The 20,253-nt window shown below is 40.2% G+C and overlaps 1 protein-coding gene and 3 non-coding genes across 4 annotated transcripts; 3 read left to right on the forward strand and 1 right to left on the reverse strand.

The window, feature by feature from the left end:
- Window positions 1-993: 993 nt before the first annotated feature.
- Window positions 994-16,744, reverse strand: tmem214 (transmembrane protein 214). Its single transcript, XM_026194222.2, has 17 exons — window positions 16,238-16,744; window positions 8,256-8,449; window positions 7,896-8,046; window positions 7,666-7,800; window positions 6,728-6,810; window positions 6,372-6,477; window positions 5,857-5,938; window positions 5,594-5,695; window positions 5,312-5,453; window positions 5,026-5,117; window positions 4,856-4,904; window positions 4,570-4,677; window positions 3,943-4,060; window positions 3,764-3,860; window positions 3,283-3,451; window positions 2,863-3,014; window positions 994-2,022 (listed from the first exon to the last, which is right to left on the reverse strand). Exons 1-17 carry the CDS (start codon window positions 16,389-16,391, stop codon window positions 1,893-1,895), a joined length of 2,064 nt encoding a protein of 687 aa, XP_026050007.1. The 5' UTR covers window positions 16,392-16,744; the 3' UTR covers window positions 994-1,892.
- A 489-nt stretch (window positions 16,745-17,233) lies between these two features.
- Window positions 17,234-17,321, forward strand: trnay-gua (transfer RNA tyrosine (anticodon GUA)). Its single transcript is given in 2 exon segments — window positions 17,234-17,270; window positions 17,286-17,321. It is a non-coding gene; the product is annotated as a tRNA-Tyr (tRNA).
- Window positions 17,322-17,505: 184 nt separating this feature from the next.
- trnaa-agc (transfer RNA alanine (anticodon AGC)) lies at window positions 17,506-17,578 on the forward strand. The gene has a single exon. It is a non-coding gene; the product is annotated as a tRNA-Ala (tRNA).
- Window positions 17,579-18,244: 666 nt separating this feature from the next.
- trnaa-agc (transfer RNA alanine (anticodon AGC)) lies at window positions 18,245-18,317 on the forward strand. The gene has a single exon. It is a non-coding gene; the product is annotated as a tRNA-Ala (tRNA).
- Window positions 18,318-20,253: the final 1,936 nt, after the last annotated feature.

The raw sequence follows: 20,253 nt of genomic DNA on the forward strand, positions 1-20,253 counted from the left end.
AGACACACTGAGACGTCCACTCAGTTTCAGGATTATGCTTCCACTCACAGTGAGTGGAGGAGGTCTGCTGAGGGATTTGGGAGGTTTGTGCCAAACACTAAGCGACGCTGCAGGATGTACTTGACCGTCTGTTCCACAGAGATGGCAGCCAGACAGAAAACTGCAGCATGCTGATGGTTTAATTGGACCTGGCAGTTATCAGTGATGATAGCATAGAGGATGAGATAATGAACTTTTCACAGGCAAATGGAAATGAGCTGAATGTTTTTATTCAAAGCTGAGCAGTAGAGTACCTGATGTTCAGCTTCCTGTTCACAAAATAGAAAATAAGCCTTTGAATTTTACCTGTTTGCTGAGCCAGGAATGGATAATAATGGACAGAGGCAGTGATTCAAACATCACAGTTTGAGTGGGATTTTTTAAAGCATGCAGCTTCATGATAGAATTAGTTATGTGTCATATTTAGGATTTCAACTATTGGCATATATTATTATAATCCATATATCTTCAAAGCGAAACGTCAAATTTTCTAGAGGCTGCGATGACTACAAATTATTTGTTTACAAATTATTTGTTTTGTCAATTATGATCCAAAACAGATAATTGTAACACTTGAAGGTAGAACCAGTGAGTTGGACTAAATCTAGAATATCTGATGCTCTAAATATGCTTTAGAGATCATTTTCACAATTAGGTAATTATTGATTAAGAGGACTGCTGAGTCAGCGACACTTGACTAAAAATACATTCCCAGTGTACTCTTCTCATCTTGATCTATATTAATACGTGGTGAGACAAATTTGTTTCTTCTTACTATGACCCTGAATACACATACCTAATAATTATATTTTAATAAGAACATACACAAGCAAAATTGAAGTTTGAGGGCAAAGCCCCAAGTCATGACAAGACAACTGTTAACAAGGTGGTTTCTATTATTTGCTGTGTAGCTTGTGGCACACTCGGGTAAATCAGCTGATAAAAACACTGCAGTGGGGTTGGAGTCTTTATTACAAATCATTTACATTACAAAGTAAGACATTGGTCTCTTCCATATCATCTTGTTTACAGGCTGGGGGGTTAGTTAAGTAAAATGTCATTTCTCAGATTACAGCATACAGGATGACAATGCTGGCATCACTGATCCACGCAGACACAAACACAGAAACGCATTGACCTTCAGGTACATGATGTCGGTGCTTCTCGCAGCTCGGGCGAGAAGCTTCTGCTGGTAGGTGAAGCATTAGAAAACGGGACAGAAACAAAACAGCAGAGACAAGACACACAGATTTTTTCTTCTGGACTGATGTGAAAAGACTGTGTTTACGACCGTGCTCTGGACGAGCAAATCCGCCCAGAGACACAACTCCCTAGTTAGGTTTGACAAGGGGTTTGCACACACAGGACCAGGTGTTAAAGATGACTTGACCCTCTGATGAGGTTTTCAGTGGCTTGGAGACGTTTCTGACATGTTCCCTGCCTTTACCAACTTTCACAACACTTTTTTTTAATTATATTTAAATAAAAACTTTTATAAATCATCTACAAACCTATATTTTCTATAAATTACAGAACCTGCCTAACCCAGAGGCTCAAGCAGTGGCTGAAATTTGCAGTATAAAACTCAGGGAGAGAGAAAGAAGGGTACAACCTCCGTATCCAGCAGTGACAAAAAGGCTGATAGAAAAAAAACAAACATCTAAACAACACCAAACTGATTTTAAAATTTAACCAAAACAAGAGACAAAAAGGGTCTTTTTTTGAGTGAGCTCGTTTCCCTCTGACCCTGCGGCATCCACTTGTGTCACAAAGGACATGACAGACTCATGCTGGGCCAGAGTGTGTGTGTTGGTGTGTTTAGCTTCCTGTGTGCATATTGTGTGTGTATTGCGTTATCCCGCTCGAGTGAGCAAATCCTGGGCCCATGTCTTGATTGCCGAGGTCGTGTGTTGGAGAAGCTGCCACGTCGAGTTGGTAAAGGACAAGGCGTGGCCCTGCAGACATGATACAGACACCTCCCCACTGCAACAGAGAAAGTAAAAAAAAAAAAAAAATCACTCACTGCAGCTTTAATGATGCTTTTAGTTCCTTTTAAACAATACAAACAAACACATTTGTCTACTACACTACTCATAACTGATTGACAGATCATTACAGAGTTCATCTGTCAATCACCTCAGAGGTTAACAACAGCCAAGGAAAAGGCCGCTGATGCATCTCTGCTTTAGACTGCTGCCCTCACAACCGAGACCTGGACAGTTGTCAGAGGATGAATGAATGGAGAAAATAGTCCAATTGTTTATCAGCTGGGTGCAACTACCTGGCTCCAGTAAACAGAAGAAGAACACACTGCTGAGAAGTGAAATGTGTGTGGTGCTGTGACGGTACTGTGCAAATAGGAGAAACGTACACAGACAAAGCCTACAAAGATCTGCCAAACTTCTGGTGAGCGACTCCCTTTAAAGAACAAATAGGAACGAGGTCCAAACTCCAGCAGGATAAACTGGCATGTCACTACATCTGTCAGTGCAACTGGTAACCTGCACGCATTTCTCAATGGCTTCAATAAAACACAGCAATAAGTAAAGGTGAATCACGTTTCATCCCAACAAGCACCATAACGAGGGCTTCATAGTTAAATCATTGTTGCAGCAGTGCCACAGATTCTTATAGTTAGTCAGCCCAGAGGTAAGGTGTCTTCGTTTTAGTCAGATTATTCTAATACAAGCTGTGCTGTTCTTCTTGTTTAACCCCACAGACCAAATACATCTTTGTGAAACCAGTCTCAGCCGGTTTAACTGCCCCACACTCGGGCATGTAGTAATAAAGATTAACTGTTAAAGAGCTGCTGTTAGTACTGACTTGCAAGAGTCCTCTAAGTTGGCCCATGCTCTCTGTAGCAGGTTAGATGTGTACGCCAGCGCTGGCAGGATGTAGTTTTGATGTAGGAAGATAAGGAGCTCCTTCAAATATGCCAGAGCCTGGAACACACTCTCTGGGGTGTTGGTGTTCACCTGGACAAAGACATGCAACACAATCAGAGTCAGACTGGTAGTTATCTGGTAGTTTCTTATGTAATGCTCAAAATTTTAATTAAGGGGGAAAAGTGACACAGTATAAACACAAATAAATCCACAAAAGGATGAAATGATAATCCAGCTGGACTGTTTAATATACACCCAGAAAGCTGTGCTTCAGCCCCCCCCCCCCCCCCAAAAAAGAACAATTGTACTTCAACATTTAAATGTTTAAGGTCAGGTGGAGCTGTAGCCATGGCCTTACCCATTCTATGACAAGAGGTGTGGTTTCTTTAACCCAGACAATAAACCGTGAGGTGTTTTCAGAGATGAAGACAGCTGCTGACTTTGCCTTTTCCAAACCTTGTTCCATTACTGGACCCAAAACCCGGACACACTCAGAGTAATAATAAGGAGTGTTTGTCTCCAACCAGCTACAGAAAATACAAAACACACAATACAGACAATAATTATCATAACTGCAATCTTCATTAGAGGAAAAATGGAAGAAAAGAAAAAGTCATACATTTTTTTAAATTTTCTTTTTAAAAGCAAATAATTTTATGGCAGAACAGCAGGTTAATCTAATAAATCTATATTAATATAGAATTCTAAATAAAAGCCAACAAACCACAGGGAATAAAACACTGTGTGCCTGAGCGTTATCAGGAAGTGAGTCAGAAGCTTGTTTTAGATTTTAGGGATCATTTTTAAGTGTCGGCTCTGTTGACTAGAAATGATCGTACCTGAAGCCCTGCTTTGAGTAGACTGTTATTTTGCTCCAGGCCTGCTGAGATACAGCTGTGATCCCTGAGGAGTGCAGATACCTGGCTGTGATGGAATCTGAAACGTAATATAAACACAATGAGTAGGCCACAGATACAAAGATAGGCGAATATGGTGAGTAAACGGCACTCTGACAGACCTGCGACAGAGCCGTTTGATCTGACGTCGTGGGCGATGAAGCCGGCAATGAACACGAGCAGAACCAGGAGCAGCTTGGACCAGGGGAACCCGTGACCACGCATCTTTACCTGCAGATTCTGGAGAAACACAAAGCACATGTCAAATAAGGTTCATAATCCAACTGTTAGCTTTATGATTCCATACATCTCTAGTTGTTGCCCAAGAAGCAGGGATAATGTCAGAAGAAGTTTTTAAAGAGGAGTTGCACATGCTCATTCATGCATTCATCTCTCCAGTACTCCCATCTGCAACTCACCAGGTTCTCCAGTTCAGTAACTCTGCCCTTGATGCTTGGAAACTACCCAGTAAGTCCCAAAACAGTCGTTCCAATAGCACAACACTACTGATCTCTTTAAGCTTTCAATTTAATATTCTTCTCTTCATTCCTTTAGTTTTAGTTCCTAAATTTATATCTTAATTTTTTAGGCTTTTTATGCCTTCTGTCAGCACTTTATAAATATTGCTCACTTTCATATTGTAGAGGTGCTTCATGATTTAATATTTACACTATCTTCGTGTCTAACCCAGACTTTTTTGAAATCGCGAGTTTCCTTTTAAACAAACATGAACAGGCCGAGTTGCTCACCTGGCACAGGCTGTTGCACTCCTGAAGGTCATGAGATTCAATGGTGTCTCTCATTTCTTCGTTGGTCACTCTAAAAGACTGGATCGTTTCCTCGAGGTTCTTCCGAAGCTAAAAACAAAAAAAGTCCAAGTAAAACACAGTGATGGGATTAAAAGACAATAAAAATACAAGTTACATTAAAACTGCATTATTAATCAGATTACACAGGCTTTGATGTTTAAATAACAGTATCCCTGGGAGGTGCGTTTGGTTTATGAGCCAACAGACATTGTGACAGCACTTGTACCTTTGGTGGAAGGATGTTCCAGGACTTTAATAAGTGGTTCAAAAGCAAACTGAGGAAAGAAAGCAGTGAGTCTGAAATCAGTTTGAAATCATCTTCATTTGTACAGTTTACCTTATGTGGAGATGTGATCATAAATAAAAAGACAAAAAAATAAATGGTCCACAGGTTACCTGGACTGGGGTAGGTGTTTGGTGTAGAGCTGCCTCCACACTCCTAAACTCTGAACATCAACACACAGACACTCAGTCATACTGCTGAGCAGCTGCAAGAAGCAGAAGACAATGCGGTTAATTTTTATCATTTTACTCATAATGTATTCTTTGACATCGTTTAGTGAGAACACAATTTTATTGAGCAGTTCTGCTTTATTTAATCACTTTTGTCAAAGATCGTGTTGTGATGGCTGCTGTAACAGTACAGTAGCAGCAGTAATGTATACAGAATTGTGGGTCTCACCTCCCTCTTCATGTCGTCAGGACAGTGTGGCGTGGCTCTGGACAGAAATGACGGCAGGTACGTGTGCAACGTGTTCTCTGGCTTGGCACCAAATGCGAGGACCTTCAGTCGAGGATACAAACGCCTCAGCTGCTCCTGCAGACTGTAATAAAAAACAGAAAAAAATATATTAGGACTCAGAACGCAGATAACATTTTTGCAATGCTTTTATTTCTAAACAGAGATTATGAACAGTCTGATATGTCTTGCTGTTGGTCTGTGTTTGCACTGGTTTACATTTACCTTGGTGACAGGGCGTTCTTTGGCATGAAAGCAAAATCGAGCAAAGGAAAGAACTCTTTCGGACCCATAATACCAAATCCTTTTGTCAGGTTTGAATGAAGTCTGGGAAAAGAATTAAAGTATGTTGAAATATCCATGACATTCAAATTAAAGGTATCACTGTTAATGATCTTAATAGTTCAAGTACTACAAATGAATGGAAAGGAAGTGTCTGGAAGATGAAGAAATTTGAGAAATTTCATGGATTTCTGAGTCAGACTTACGAGAGAAGTCTCTCCAGATAGGCGATGGCATATGAGGACAGAGACTTCACTCCCAGCACAGGGAGCATGATGCCCAGCCACACTGAAACAAATAACATTTTCTTTAGTTTAGGAAGCTTTTCTTCTGTTAAAGTGAAAATAAATATATTTAATCACACTTTGGGTATGATTTTGTACTAAATCAGTAATTTTAGACACCATTTCCCCCTAACTTTCATTGCAATTTTGCACTGTAAACATTTAATATAGTCACACTAACTAATAACACTTGGAGCACCAGCAGCTATCAGGGGGGAATATTACTGCTCTAATGTGCTCTGTTGCTTCAGTGAACCCCAACCCAGAATGTCTGTCTTCACACATTGTTGGGAAAGTGGGAGAAAGGGGAAAACAGACAGATCTGGACTAATACTGGGCAAATGCCTACTTGTTCAGAGCAGTTTTGGGCTTTATGGATATGCGGTAATGTAAAATATTGAAATTATTGTGTGCCTCTGTGTAAAAGTGTTTATTACCTCTTAGACCCTGGCTGAGATCATAAAATCCTGCTTGGCCCAGAGCCCACATGATGGTCAAACACTTTACTGGACGATTCTGAACTGACCGCAACATTTCCAAATACTGCAGAAAAGGAACAAGAAGAAGGGAGAGTTTTACAATATAATAATGCAAAATTATTCAAACAGACAAATCCAGCAATACCCCCTCTGAAACTACCAGTTTGAAAATATAATACATAATTTGATAATATTACACATGTCCAGAAAAGTTAGGAAAAATATAGCTTGAGCTTTTAGTGTAATAACATGCAGAGCAGGACAAGAGTAGCAAAGCTGCTGATTATTTGCCGGAGTGACAGTCACACACTCACCTCTGGCAGATTTTGGGTGGCTATTTTGGGTTTGTCCTGCAGGACTGCCTGAATGCAAACTCTGTAGCCATGTAGAGGTTCTCCTGGAAATAAAAACAATAAGCTTTAGGTATTGGTACTTTCGGCTTCTTTTTCTGCTTTATGAATTTTAACTAAAAACTGAAACAATGCTTGGGTAAAATCTTTATTTCATGAGGCATCCTGGTGACCTTGCTGACTGCTCTTGGTTAAAGTTTGGTAAAAGGTAAACACTGGTAATTTGAGGTTTGAGTCATGATGGGTTTTGACCCCACCCTAGCGTTGAACCATAACAGTGATCTTTGCTGTTTTTTGTCCCCTCACTGCCAAGACAGTCACACCACAAGACACATCACTTTCTTTCACAGCAGTGCACTTTTGCTCCTCGCTAAAAGCTTGTTTAGTTTAGCTCGTGCAAAGATCAATCTAGATCAATAGATGAATCTAGACACAACAAAAGCTTTTTGAAAGTGAATACAAGGAAGGAACATAATGATTGCCTGCAGCTGCCTTTCTTTCAGGGTCTCTCATCTCATCTGCTTTCAGATGTTGGCTTCAGGCCTGTCGCTACCTTGTGGGCTTTGTCAAGTATGTCCACCACCTGGCCTTCTCTTCACTTCTATCTGTGCTGCCATTGAGGTGATATGGTTTTTATGGTCAAAGACAACCACTAACCTGGGCATAAACATCCCCCCCACCTATTTACCCCCTTGTTTATTTGCATGTATTTATTTGGTTCATATGTAATGTTTTATATGTTTTATATTCAATCAGAATATTATTTCAACTTACAGAACATTTAAGTTTATTATTGAGATTTCTGCAGCTTTGGTATCTTGGCGCATTTTTCCCTGTCTGTTAATGTTCTACTGAGTAAAGTCGCATCAATAAAAGGATGTAAGAGGTTCTCCTGGGTTTACCTGACTGCCTGTCCAACTCCCTGAGCATAGTGTAAACACAGTGGTCGAAGAAATCTGGCAGAGCGCTGCTGCAACGTCCGATGAGGCCTTTGATCACGCCCCTCAGCTCTTTTCCTGTAAGGCAGTATGGGTAGTCTGGGACAGAAAAGACAAACAGGAAGACTTAAGTATTGAAATGCTTTAACCGCACGATAAATAAATGGGCATATCAAAATAAGAGTCTGCCTGACCATAAGGGTGGCTGCTGAGTGTGGGCTCCGTGTCCTGGGCAGTTAAATGGAGGTTGAGGTATCCAGCCAGATCTTTGATCCAAACCGAAGGGTTTTCTGGAAACAGGGTCTGACTGCGAGCCAACTGCTGCTTCAGGTCTGCAACATCCAGCTGAAGACAGGACAAGAGAAAAATATCAGCACTGGAGTCTCAAAAAGAACACACCCTCCAAGCAAAGGCTAGATCGGTTTCAGCATGTGACAGTTGGCTTTGAAGATGTAACAATGCTGCTTTGTTTAGAGATCATTTCGGGTCATTTCTTTCACTAAATTTCCATTGAGTTTAATATCAGTCAACTTAAGAAAATGTCTCTTACTGACCGCTTTGAACGCCTCCTCGAGGGTTTTGTAAGTTGTGGGAGAGGCTGTATTGCTCGAATACGACTTCTTGGGTGGTTTACTTGATGAGGGCTTCTTGTTTTGAGGCTCGGATGGTGGAGGAACCTGCTCCTTGTTCTGCTTCTTTCCCACCTTCTCCAAGCTGTCATACAGACTCTCTGACATCTTCACGGGCGCTGAAGGACAAAACAAAGCAGCTGCAGTGAAATGCAGTGACTCCTCTATCCTGAGTCCTAAAAATCAAGTTACTCTCCTCAGCGTCTTGCTTACCCCCTTCTGCCCTCCCTCCACGCCTTGTGTAATGGGCTGTTACCCAAAGGAATATTTGTGGCACACTCAATACAATTCACAAAGGACTGGAGTTAAGCACCAACAGCATTCCAGCTCTCCCCCTTGTGTGTTTCTGGTAAACAGTTTTGAGGACCTATACAAAGTTAAGAACGCCTTATTTTTTTTTTTTAGAGCCTGTACTTTGATATTAAATCAATACTTATTTGCAATGTTTTATAAAGGCAATAACAAGTAATTGTATTTATAAGATGTCAAAGCTCTCTCACTGGCTGAAAGTGGCAATACATTGAAATTGACCCTGTTCTGCTTTTATTCATTTCCCATCAAATACCTGCAGCTTGGAATAAATCTGACACCTTTACACACTGTGGGGAAATCAGAGAGCAATTTAACTGCTTACCAGTTTTTACTCTGTTGGTGATCAATCATTTTGTCATTTTGTGTGCAAAACACACCAGGGGTGGATGGCAGGAACTAAGATCACTTTTCTTTAAATTTAAGGTGGTTAATGAGGTGATTTGACGAACGACTCAAATTGGCTTTTGACCTATGAAGCATTTATAGTGATCACAGTAATATGGGCTGCTTCTGTTGGCTCTAGAAAAATGTTTTCCTTCACTCCAACTCAGGCCATCGTGTCAGTCACAGTGCTATCTCTTTCCTGTACTCCGTTTCAGAATGGAGCTCCTTTTTAAACTCTATCTGTGATCATAACTGAGCGGCTGTGCTTTTTCATGAGAAAAATAGAAGTTGGACTGAACCAAATCAAGCTTTAGTCACACATGTGGATTTAGAGTCAGCATGTCTCTATTTTTAGTCTCAAACATGAGTGTGCCATGTTTTACAGAGAAGCTCAAAATATAACGAGAGAAACATATGAAGAGGTTTAACAGGCATGTGAGTGTGTGTGATAGTAGAAGAGCTGCATAGTATGCAATCAAATGCTGCATGAATGTGTGCTTGTGTGTGTTGATCACTGAAACTGTAAAGATTGTTATAGCATTTTTCAAGTCAGGGAGGAAAGTTACCACTATCAAAGCTTTAGGATCAAGGCATGGAAAGACCTGTCTATATTTACAGTCTTGTAATCTTTGGTATCTAGTGCTCAGCTGTTTTCTTGTGGCCTGCATGGCAGTTTCATCTGTATTTTTTCAGCTGGGAAATGAAAAACAAAAACAAATTTGTATGAGGCCTAAAAATACTGGAAAATAAATAAAACTAAATTAAAAAAAAATAAACACTGAATTTCAGCCCACCACAGACCTATAACTCTGAAAATACATTAATATAGAGGTGAAATTATGCAAGGCTTCAACAAATATACCAATGTTTTTGCACCCAATAAATAAATCAGCTGATTCTGAGAGGGTGATGGTGGGTGGGGGAGGTTGATGAAACTGATGTTTCATGGAATGATTCTGCTGAAACAGTAGACTCCCTGGTTAATTATCGAGGTTTTAACAAAATGTGGAGCTTGAAATGTCTTTTCTCATGGCATCATATGACTCAGAAATCCTTGCAACCTTATCTGGGACCTTGTGCACTATTGTCTGCAGTGGATAATCACTTAAAGTCTAAGTGAACAGGGAACTTTAAGCGAAGTGGTTGGTTTCCTTAAAACCAACCAATTAACATCCGTTTTAAAAAAAAGAAGCACATGACTGCAGACTTAGGGAAATACCAGCAGTCCTTGTAAATGACAAACAGTTCAAAACAAAGACAGAAGTGTCCTGATCAAAATCAAATCAAGTCACTTTTATTGTTACATCACATGTGCAGGTACACTGGTACAGAACATGCGAGTGAAATTCTTGTGTACAAGCTTTACAAGCATGGGTGACTGACTTCGCTCAGCAAAGAGGGAAGGCATTCTAAAGTTTTAGAGCAATAAGAAGCAAAAAGCTAATAAAATTTAACTTGAAGGTTGGATTACAGAAGGTTTAACATACTAAACATTTATTTTTCTGAATGAATCATGCCGTATCTTCAATTTTTATCTGTATGTTTCTGAGATTAGGGAGTTGGACGAACATTGAGCTCTGAAAATAATTAAATAACACAATTAATATAATCCAACTGAAGTGTAAAAATGTTTCCCATGTGGGACTCGAACTGGTCTCTGGTGTGAGCAGTAAAATTATTCAACCCCCGCTCTCTCTAAGGTGCAGGTGTTAATGCTCAATTCCGATTTTTTTTTGTCTGCTTGTTCACACTACAAAGAAAAATGTGACAGCAAACGCTCTCCAACGTTGTCTTCCCCACAGGTTCACTGACATCTACACTGGATGGCCAGGAAGTATTCGCGATGTCTTCTCGGGCGCTTCTCTGGCGCTGATAATTGGCGTCTGTCTTGTGTCAGTGACGTAAAAGACGGATTTAATGCGACATGACCATTCAAACAGCAGTCGCTTTCTAAAACATCAGATATGTATCGGATTCAGTACCACATACGAAAGTGACCCAGATCGAATTTGAAAATATTGGATTTGTGCCGTTCACACTGTCATACCATGATCGGATATGGGTCGCATAGGGTTAAAAAAAAAAATTTAAAAAAATAATCGGATTTGATGCGCTTTCGCCTGCAGTGTGAACGTAGCCTAAATGTCACCTTTTTCCCCTCTTTGAAACTGGGAATATTCTTTTCATTTTTTGTGTACATGAATACAAGTCAGTACGAGAGAGAGCCCAAAATATGAATCCACAGATTAAATGTTGTGACCATTTCATGAACTGTCACAAGACTGTGCTGCTGGCTCTCTAGTAACTTCCTCACACTGGACTGCTGCTGATGACAGCAGTCCTTTTTCCGCTCTCCAAACTCTGTCAGCTCAGCGTAGTGACCAGTTCTTCACCTGCTGCAGGTTCTAGTTCTGGATCTTATGTGGGTTCTCCACAGCAGAGAGAGGACTAATGTCTCCAGCTGAAGCCCAAGATGGTGGTGTTAAAATTAGCCTGACTGAGACGAAGGACTCCAGATAGCTGAAAGATTTCAAGGAGAGAACTGACAACAAAGCCAGCAAATCGCAAAACATGTGATGGATCAGAGCTAGCTAAACTTTCAAAATAAGAGCGAAGAATATATTTTCATGACTCAAATCTTTGAGTGTGTCGCTTGAGTAAATTCTATTAGTGGGAAACACTGCAATGTAATTAGTATTTCAAACATAAGCCTAAATGTAACATCTATGACTTCCAGCAGTCATTCACCCTATGCTTTACATTCGAGGCTGGTGCGGGGTAGGCAGCTATAAGCTGTAGTATTATGAGTGGGCTCAAAAGCTCCACTGTGAAACAACAACTAACAGGATCTCACATTTTACTGTCTACAGTCAGACTCCCTAGTCATTTTGATAGTAGATTTTTCATCTCAGTTTTATGAAACTATTTAAAACCATCTCAAAGAAACAACAGTTTTTGGGATCATTTTGGTGTAATTTACTACAAGAAGCATATTAGCAGAAATCATTAACGTGTGACAGCTTTCAGATTATAGTTTCTATCAAGACAAAATACCAAAAAGAACAAATTTTACTGCCCTAATCCACGGGCCACTAAAAGCCAATAATAGCTGAGATGATGTTTTTAAGCTTCCTTAAATTCAAGCTTTGTGGTTCTCACATGTTTAGACATGTGGGAACAAAAAGCCGAGCATGGTTATCGTACAAGCAGTTCTTTATTTGTCAGGGACCAAAACACTGACCTCATAAGAGAAAAGATGTCTTGTACCAGATTTATCTACTAGCTAATTCCCATCTGCAGTCGCTGGCCAGGTACGCCCAATCATAAACATCACTGATTTAAAGGGCTTTTTAAATAATGCAAACAGCAAAGGCAGAGACATTTACCACTCTTCTCTGTGATCCAAGCTTCACGCTCTTATCTGTTGAACACTTACATAATGCCTGATTTTGCTGCAACACTTTTCTTGCTCAACCACATACGTAATCCCTCCAGGCCAAAGTTTAAAAAAAAAAAATCCTCCAGTTTTATGTGTCAAAACCACAGACCCAAAAGTAACAGCCTCATGATCAAGTCCTGATGAAAGCCTTTAAGAAACAAACTGAGATTTGGCAAAATATCTTTCTGAATGTGTGATTATGTTGTTTGTGTTAATAAAATGATTCACATAAAGTGTTGGAGAGTTCATTTACTAAACAGATCAGGTTTATTTCTTATAAGCTTTAGACTAAAGCTTTACACCACTTCCCCACTGAATCAGCCACAGTGATCAGACTTTGGACAGTAAGATTCAGTGATAAAAATGAAGCAGAAACAAACAGCTCCAGCAAAGTGAGATATAATCATTTTGTGATGATCATCCAAAAATCAAAAGACTCAGTGAAGCCTCTTCAAGCTGCTATTGCTAGATTTAGTGAACAGAAAGTATTTTGGTCAATTTAAGGGTAGAAATTGATCAGAGGTCAGTAAATAATATGTTGACCTTGTGAAGAGTAATTTCTAACACAGATAAAGATAACTATGGTGTTTGTCAGTCTTTGACATAGTAGGAGACACCGGGCGGGACTCTAAACAGAGGGAACAGCAGGGTTTGTTTGGTACGTAAGATTTGATAAAACACAAATTAATTCTGGTTCTTAAAACATGGCAGAAAAAAATGAATAAGTAGATTAGGAGCTCCAGCTTCAGTATGGGCTTCATACTCAGTAAAAACAAAACATCATTAGGTTGACATAATGTTTCAGCAATGTGGTAGATTGAAGCTGCTGGTAATTCAGTATTAATATCACCTAACTGCACGTCTAAACTTGTCATAGCAACGTTACCGAATTAGGTTTCATTTTCCAATTTTTAAAGGTGTAAATCAAACTACTGAGTTTAGCACCTTATTCCAACTAGGGCTGGGCCATATTATACCGTTCACGGTAATACCGGTATAATGTTAGGCAACGATAGGAAAATGAAATATCGAGATAGAATGGGAGTAAAACGCGCATGCGCAGTGCCTTTGTTTTCATACGCACATGGCCGATTGTTGAGTGAAACAAATGAACCAGAATTGGTTTGTAAAAAATGGTGCAACTTCAGTGATGTGGAACTGGTTTGGTGTTTGTCCGTCAGATACACGACAAAGCACATTTTTTTGCAGAACATGCAAGCGGCTGTCGTTATTGTCGTATTTGTCGGACTAAGATGCTCTTAAATCTGGGAGTAATCTGGGTCCTAAACTACGTATACTTCAGGTCAAACAACACTGCAGCATCACAGAGTTAAAAACTGTCTAAATTCTTACATCTTTAATAGAACGATCAGCATTGCTGCTTTACCAGGTGTAACTATGAAGTTTAACTTCCAGGCATCCATGAAAACAAAATTTATTACATTTAACGAGTTAGAAGTTAGCAGGAAGCTAGCGGAAGTTAGCTCGCTAGTTTCGCTAGTTACCTAAGCATGATATTGCATGTTCTGACTGAGAGATTTCTGAAAAAAATCAAACGTACAGCTCTGCTATCACTGCCAACATAAATGAAGACAGGAAACTAAACAGCAGTGACGTTTGTAGGGTTACTGAAGTTGGGCTAGCTGGTATATAATGATGTGCTACGTGATCGCTAGCGACACAGCTATGTTAGCATAACATAAACAGTGAAGCTGGAGGACGAACACTAACACTTTTCCACTTATAAAAGTTAACGTTAAGGTTCCTGATAGTTAGAGACAAATTCAGTCGCATGGCAGGATGCTGTAAACGGACCAAACTTCAGTCAGGAGAACAACTGAGATAATCCATCCACAATACAAGGTTAGTCATTAATATACTGCAACAACATGGGAATAGAGCAGCTGCCAGAGAATTCAACATTAATGAATCAATGGTACAAAAGTGGAGGAAGCAAGAATGAGTTGAATAAAGTTTGATTTATCTGACTGCTTTGTTTCGCTTAATGTGCCTTATAATCCCATGCACCTTATGGTCCGAAAAATACGTACTGCACACTGCAGTTTAATGTTGCAAAGCACCTCTTTTTAACTTCAGTGGATATTATACATGGTTATGCTCAGGATATGTCAGCCCATTTCTACTGGAAATGCCTTTTAGTTAAACTTTCAGCAAGGAATTTGCATTTGCACTGTTACATTTTTATAAAGCTTTAATGTACATAAAAACCAGCTTCTTGTTTAAGTGAAAATAAATGGAAGGTTGTCTTTTTGCGCTAGTAATGTTGTGGAGTTGTATTTTGTCTCGCATCAATTATATCGTCAGTTATATCGTTATCGCAAATTTTCAAATATATATCGTGATAAATATTTTTGGCCATATCGCCCTGCTCTAATTCCAACTTTGACATTTCTGGTTAACAATGAGAATTCTCCTGCTGCCACTGATAGTATTAAAAGGAGGACAAGTTTGAGATCCAACACTCCAGTGACTTTATTCATGTGAGGAATGTCAATAGAATCTTCACTCCATGTTTGATCAGAAGACATAAGTAAAAACCTGAGTAAACTTTACTCGATAAAAAGTTATTAGCAGAAAAACATTTTTAAAAATCAAAATTAGCTATTTATATTATTTGTTTTCACTGTGGTTATCATTTACTGTAGAAACAACGTATGCAGTTCAAAGTAAAGAAGAACAAGCATTTTCTCCAAGCATAGCATCCCAATGCACTTCAGATTCAGCATCACTTTCAAAGACCGGTTCATCCCAAGGACAGAACACCAAGACACAAGCTAAACAACAGTGTACCATATGTAGTGCACTTAGGGGTACTCAGACCCTTATTTCTGATTGAAACATATTAAAAGTGCATGACAACAATTTAAATAGAGGAAAGAAAAGCGTAAGTGACAGCTGGAGTGTCAGTATTGTTGTATCCTTGCAATATTGTTTAGATGATAGAAGCAGGACTGGGTGGCCGGGTTTCTTAAAGGTGAAATTGGAATTGAAAAGCTCATCCAGGTTTCTGATTTTTCAAAGATCACTCATAAAAGTACCCTACATCTTCTGATTTATAAAAAACTTGCCCTTTACACCAGAAGGCTCAAACAAAAATATAACTCGGACACTGATCACCTCGAGGATTATAGGTAAACAGGAACAGTAAGTTGTATTGTTACTAATAGGAGTCCTTCTAAATAAGTAAGAAAATAAAGTCAGAAGTAATAACAAAATAGAGTAACGAGTTTAATCTATTTATATAAACGATGATAATAGCAGTGATAACTGTTTATGAGGCATAAAGCTGAAGTAAAACCATGGCTAAACGTGTAGCATAAGATTTAAATGGCCACGTTGTTAAATATTTACCCCCAGAGAAATGACAGCCATCACTGTAGGCGAGGTAAAAACAAACTAATGCTGCTTAACGTCATACCGATCAGCTCCAAGATGACAAAAACACCTTCAGGCTCGTTCGAAAGAGCAGCTGAAGGGAGGTCAAAGGTCAAAAAGCGTCTCACACATGCTGACAGACTCTCTCAGTGCTGACGTTCACTTTGTTGACACTGCTAACGAGCTAACTAGCCGCACGAAGCACAAAGGCCGCTCAGCTAGTAGTTTAAAATTCACGCCGACACACGGACTTAAGGTAGAGCCACTCAGAGCTGAGCTGGTAAAACTGCAGACGGTGTGAGATAAAATTAATACCAGGAAGTAATGCTGCGTGAAGTTGAGCTTCAGCAGCTAGCAGTGGGCCGTGTTCACTTACGTCTGGACGGCTGGTTAGATTCGCCCAGGGCTTTCCTTTCTCCGCTGGCTTTCTTGTCGGCCGCTACCTTGCCTCCTCCGCCGGAGTTGTTGCTATTTTTCTTGCCTTTCTTCACCACCTCCCATTTTCCGACCGAGCCGTTATTTGAAGCCATGTCTCCGGGTCCAGATGGATGATTAGTTCGGGTACCGTGACTTCCTGCCTCCTTCCTCCCTTCTGCTGAATGAACGAGAGGACGTTGCGTAAACTGCTCTGAGCGTTTAACCGTCCGCGTGCCACGTCTCTATGTCGGCATGACGTCAGAGTGATGTGTTTGGACCGTTAACTTTCGTGTTCGTAGCCGAACGGAACAAGTTTAAACACGGAATTTATTAAACGCGTCTTCAAGACGGAATCATAGACGACCCCGATTCATTTTAAACACAACTAAATACAACAATAATACGAGTTCGGTTTTAAAAAAATAAAATACATTTTAAAAAATCTACAATTTATTGTAAAATAAACAGCAACTGCTTTTTGATAACTGTTTTTAAATTTTCAAAAAAATTAAAAAGAATTAGCGCAAAACTTACATTTCAATACTTTTTAACTTAATACCAAAATTAATATCCTTGGGGTTATCGCTTATCTATTTGGTTATGCCATACTATATTAATTATTATTGATCCATTTTAGATTCTATAGAGTACAGTGGTCCTCTTTTAATCCTGCCCGAGAGCTCCAACTCCAACATCCTTTGTCCACAATTTCCACTCTCCCACCTATGTACCTTTTCTTTTTCCGGTCACAATCTCTACCACACCTCTTTCATACCTCTCACCCATACAACTTACCATTTTGTTATCTTACCTTATTTTAGTAGTCAGACAATATTAGGCATTTAATGTCATTTCATTAAAAACGTATCTTGCCCCAGTAAATCAATGCTTTCCTCTCGCATGCTTAGTAGCGCTGCCGCTTATAGAGAAACACTGTGGGAAGCTGATACCATCCCCTTCGATAGCTCAGTTGGTAGAGCGGAGGACTGTAGAGGAGTGCGATAGACATCCTTAGGTCGCTGGTTCAAATCCGGCTCGAAGGAGGTGACACTTTTTTTTCTTCTTCTTTCACGGTGTTCAAGCGCAACGATCGAATACAGATTACATGGTAGATACGGTTCATCAGCCGAACCAGCACCATTGCCAGCAAGCCAACAGGCTCTGTTGGCTATAGCCCAACTCGATTACATAGATATACTTTATCAGGTTGCGAGGCAGCGCACATAAGGGGGATTAGCTCAAATGGTAGAGCGCTCGCTTAGCATGCGAGAGGTAGCGGGATCGATGCCCGCATCCTCCAAAGTTTTGTGTCTCGTCGGTTGGCGTGAGTTTGTTTTAACTCTCAAGTTGCAAAATGCAACCAACCAGACCAATTAGAAAATATGGTTATTTTAAAAGTTGGTAATTTTTGGGGGGGAGCTGAGACACAAAACATAAAGAAGATGCCAATGTCACATTTACATTTTCACGAATGTTTTTGCGACGAATTTCACTGAAATCAATTCGTTCGACACTTCAAACTTAGGCAGTCTTTGTATAAGCTATTATAGGTCCCTGCTGTCAACACGTTATCACCTTCAAAGCCTAACATTTTAAGCTAGGTGACAAATCGTCGATATCTTACGCTTCCGGGGACCCAACATCAGCAAACAAGAGAACCGTTTGGAATGAATATACGCATGTACACTCGTTTTACTTACATCTCTTTGGTAAACACTATATAACATGCTGGATAATGTTAGGGATAAGATTATGGTTAGGGTTTGGGATACGGCTAGGACTGGAGTACATGGCTGGAACATGTATTACCTCGGGAGCGTTATTGTACTGGATTTCATTGATAACCCGGCGCGTAGCATAAGAACGCGGAAGCTCACCTGTCGCGCTCCTCCGGAACATCGCAGGACTTGACAAATCGTCAGCATATCACGGGTTGGTACTGCGAACGGGCTCCTTCTGAAGCGTGGGGGGATTAGCTCAAATGGTAGAGCGCTCGCTTAGCATGCGAGAGGTAGCGGGATCGATGCCCGCATCCTCCAAACTTTTTTCTGATGAGTTAAAATATTTTAAATAGAGCATTTTAAATATCCATGTGATTTAAAACTGTTTATTGTTTATGGAGAGTAATACATTTTAAGAGTACCGGGTAAATCTGTAAAGCAAACAGGAACTGATTGATTAATGATTATTTCTTTATGGCAGTGTATATTAATGAAATATGAAGTTGATATAAACAGAACTTTAAATAAATCACCCTAATTAGTAGAATGAAGAAACGACCTGAAATAGAGAATAAACTTATTTGAATGTTTATGACTCCCCGATAGCCGTAGATGTGTCTGTGCTGCCGCCTGGAGGCACAAGAGAGAAGATACATCTGCAGCTTCAACGTTTTCTTTAACACTAATAACTATGGCAGAGCACTGAATGTATAGAAGGTGGAAAGAGAGGCATTACTATGAGATAACTGTGAGGTAGATTATTATCAATTGGTAAAAAGTGCAAATGTAATCAAGCGCACATGAAAAATTAACAGGTTTTAGAGCTTTTTGTATTAAACTGTGTAAAAAGTTTACTTGCATTGACTTGATATTCTGTGCATGGCGTTTACAATGATTAAAAAGTTCATGTGAGAGACAAAACAGAAGACAAAGAAGTCCAGACGCTTTTTCTTTCCAAGCTCCTTAGACTACAATGACCTGGATGACTGAGAATCTTCACAGACAACAAGACAAGACGGTGCAACACTAGACAGAACAGGACAATACAGAGACAAGACAGTGCAATGGAAATGTGCAAAATACTAAGAATAATACTAAATACTAAAAAATTGTGCACCGAGGAAGCTATGTGAGAATGCTCTTTCTGGACTTCAGCTCAGCATTCAATCATATCATCCCGGAGATCCTGGTCCAGAAACTGTCTCACCTGGGACTCTCCACCCCCATCTGCCTCTGGATCAAGGACTTCCTGACAAATAGACCACAGTCTGTCAGACTCGGCCCCCACCGGTCCAGCACCATCACACTCAGCACCGGGTCTCCACAAGGATGTGTTTTGAGTCCCCTCCTGTTTACGCTCTACACATCCGACTGCTCCCCTACCCATCTCTCAAACACCATCATAAAGTTCGCGGATGACACCACAGTGGTTGGACTCATCTCAAGGGGGGATGAGTCGGACTACAGAGATGAGGTCAACAGACTGACTGAGTGGTGTTCAGTTAACAACCTCCAACTGAACACCACGAAAACTAAAGAACTTATCTTGGACTTCAGGAAGGGCAGAGCAGACCCGGCCCCACTTTACATTCACGGGAGCTGTGTGGAGAGGGTACACTCCATGAGGTTTCTGGGCGTGCAGATATCTGATGACCTCTCCTGGACTGCAAATACTACAGCGGTGGTAAAAAAGGCCCAGCAGCGTCTCCACTTTCTAAGAGTGCTCAGGAGGAACAACCTGGAGGAGAGGCTGCTGGTGACATTTTACAGAGCCACCATAGAGAGCATCCTAACGTACGGCATAACAACATGGTATGCAGGGTGCTCAGCTGCGGACAGGAAAGTACTGCAGAGGGCCATCAACACAGCCCAGAAGATCACTGGCTGCTCTCTGCCCAGCCTGGAGGTCACTGCAAACTCTCGGTACCTCAGCAGAGCTGGCAATATCATCAATGACTACTCTCACCCCAGCAACCAACTGTTTGAACTATTACGGTCAGGCCGACGGTACAGGTCACATAAAACCAGGACAAACAGATTCAGGGATAGCTTCTTTCCCAGAGCTATCACCGTAGTAAATAAGCACAAAAACAATTGAACCTATTCCATACCGTCACTGTCATTATATTATGCTGCTATTCATACTGTCATTATATTAATGCTGCTATCCTGTATATATTGTACTTACTATTGTTTGAGTACTTACGATTGTTTTTTTGTACTTTTTATATTTTACATTTATATTTATTATTGA

The sequence above is a fragment of the Astatotilapia calliptera genome, chromosome 15 (genome assembly GCF_964374335.1).
Source record: "Astatotilapia calliptera chromosome 15, fAstCal68.1, whole genome shotgun sequence".
In the NCBI taxonomy this organism is placed as follows: Eukaryota; Metazoa; Chordata; class Actinopteri; order Cichliformes; family Cichlidae; genus Astatotilapia; species Astatotilapia calliptera.

Bases quoted from the DNA above. Each gene is read 5' to 3' on its own strand.
- tmem214 (XM_026194222.2), bottom strand. From the start codon at position 16,391: ATGGCTTCAAATAACGGCTCGGTCGGAAAATGGGAGGTGGTGAAGAAA. The intron at 7,801-7,895 runs GTCAGGCAGACT...TTTCTGTCCCAG, and splicing joins ACTCAGCAGCCACCCTTATG to ACTACCCATACTGCCTTACA. The intron at 3,452-3,763 runs GTACGATCATTT...TATTTTCTGTAG, and splicing joins TACTCAAAGCAGGGCTTCAG to CTGGTTGGAGACAAACACTC.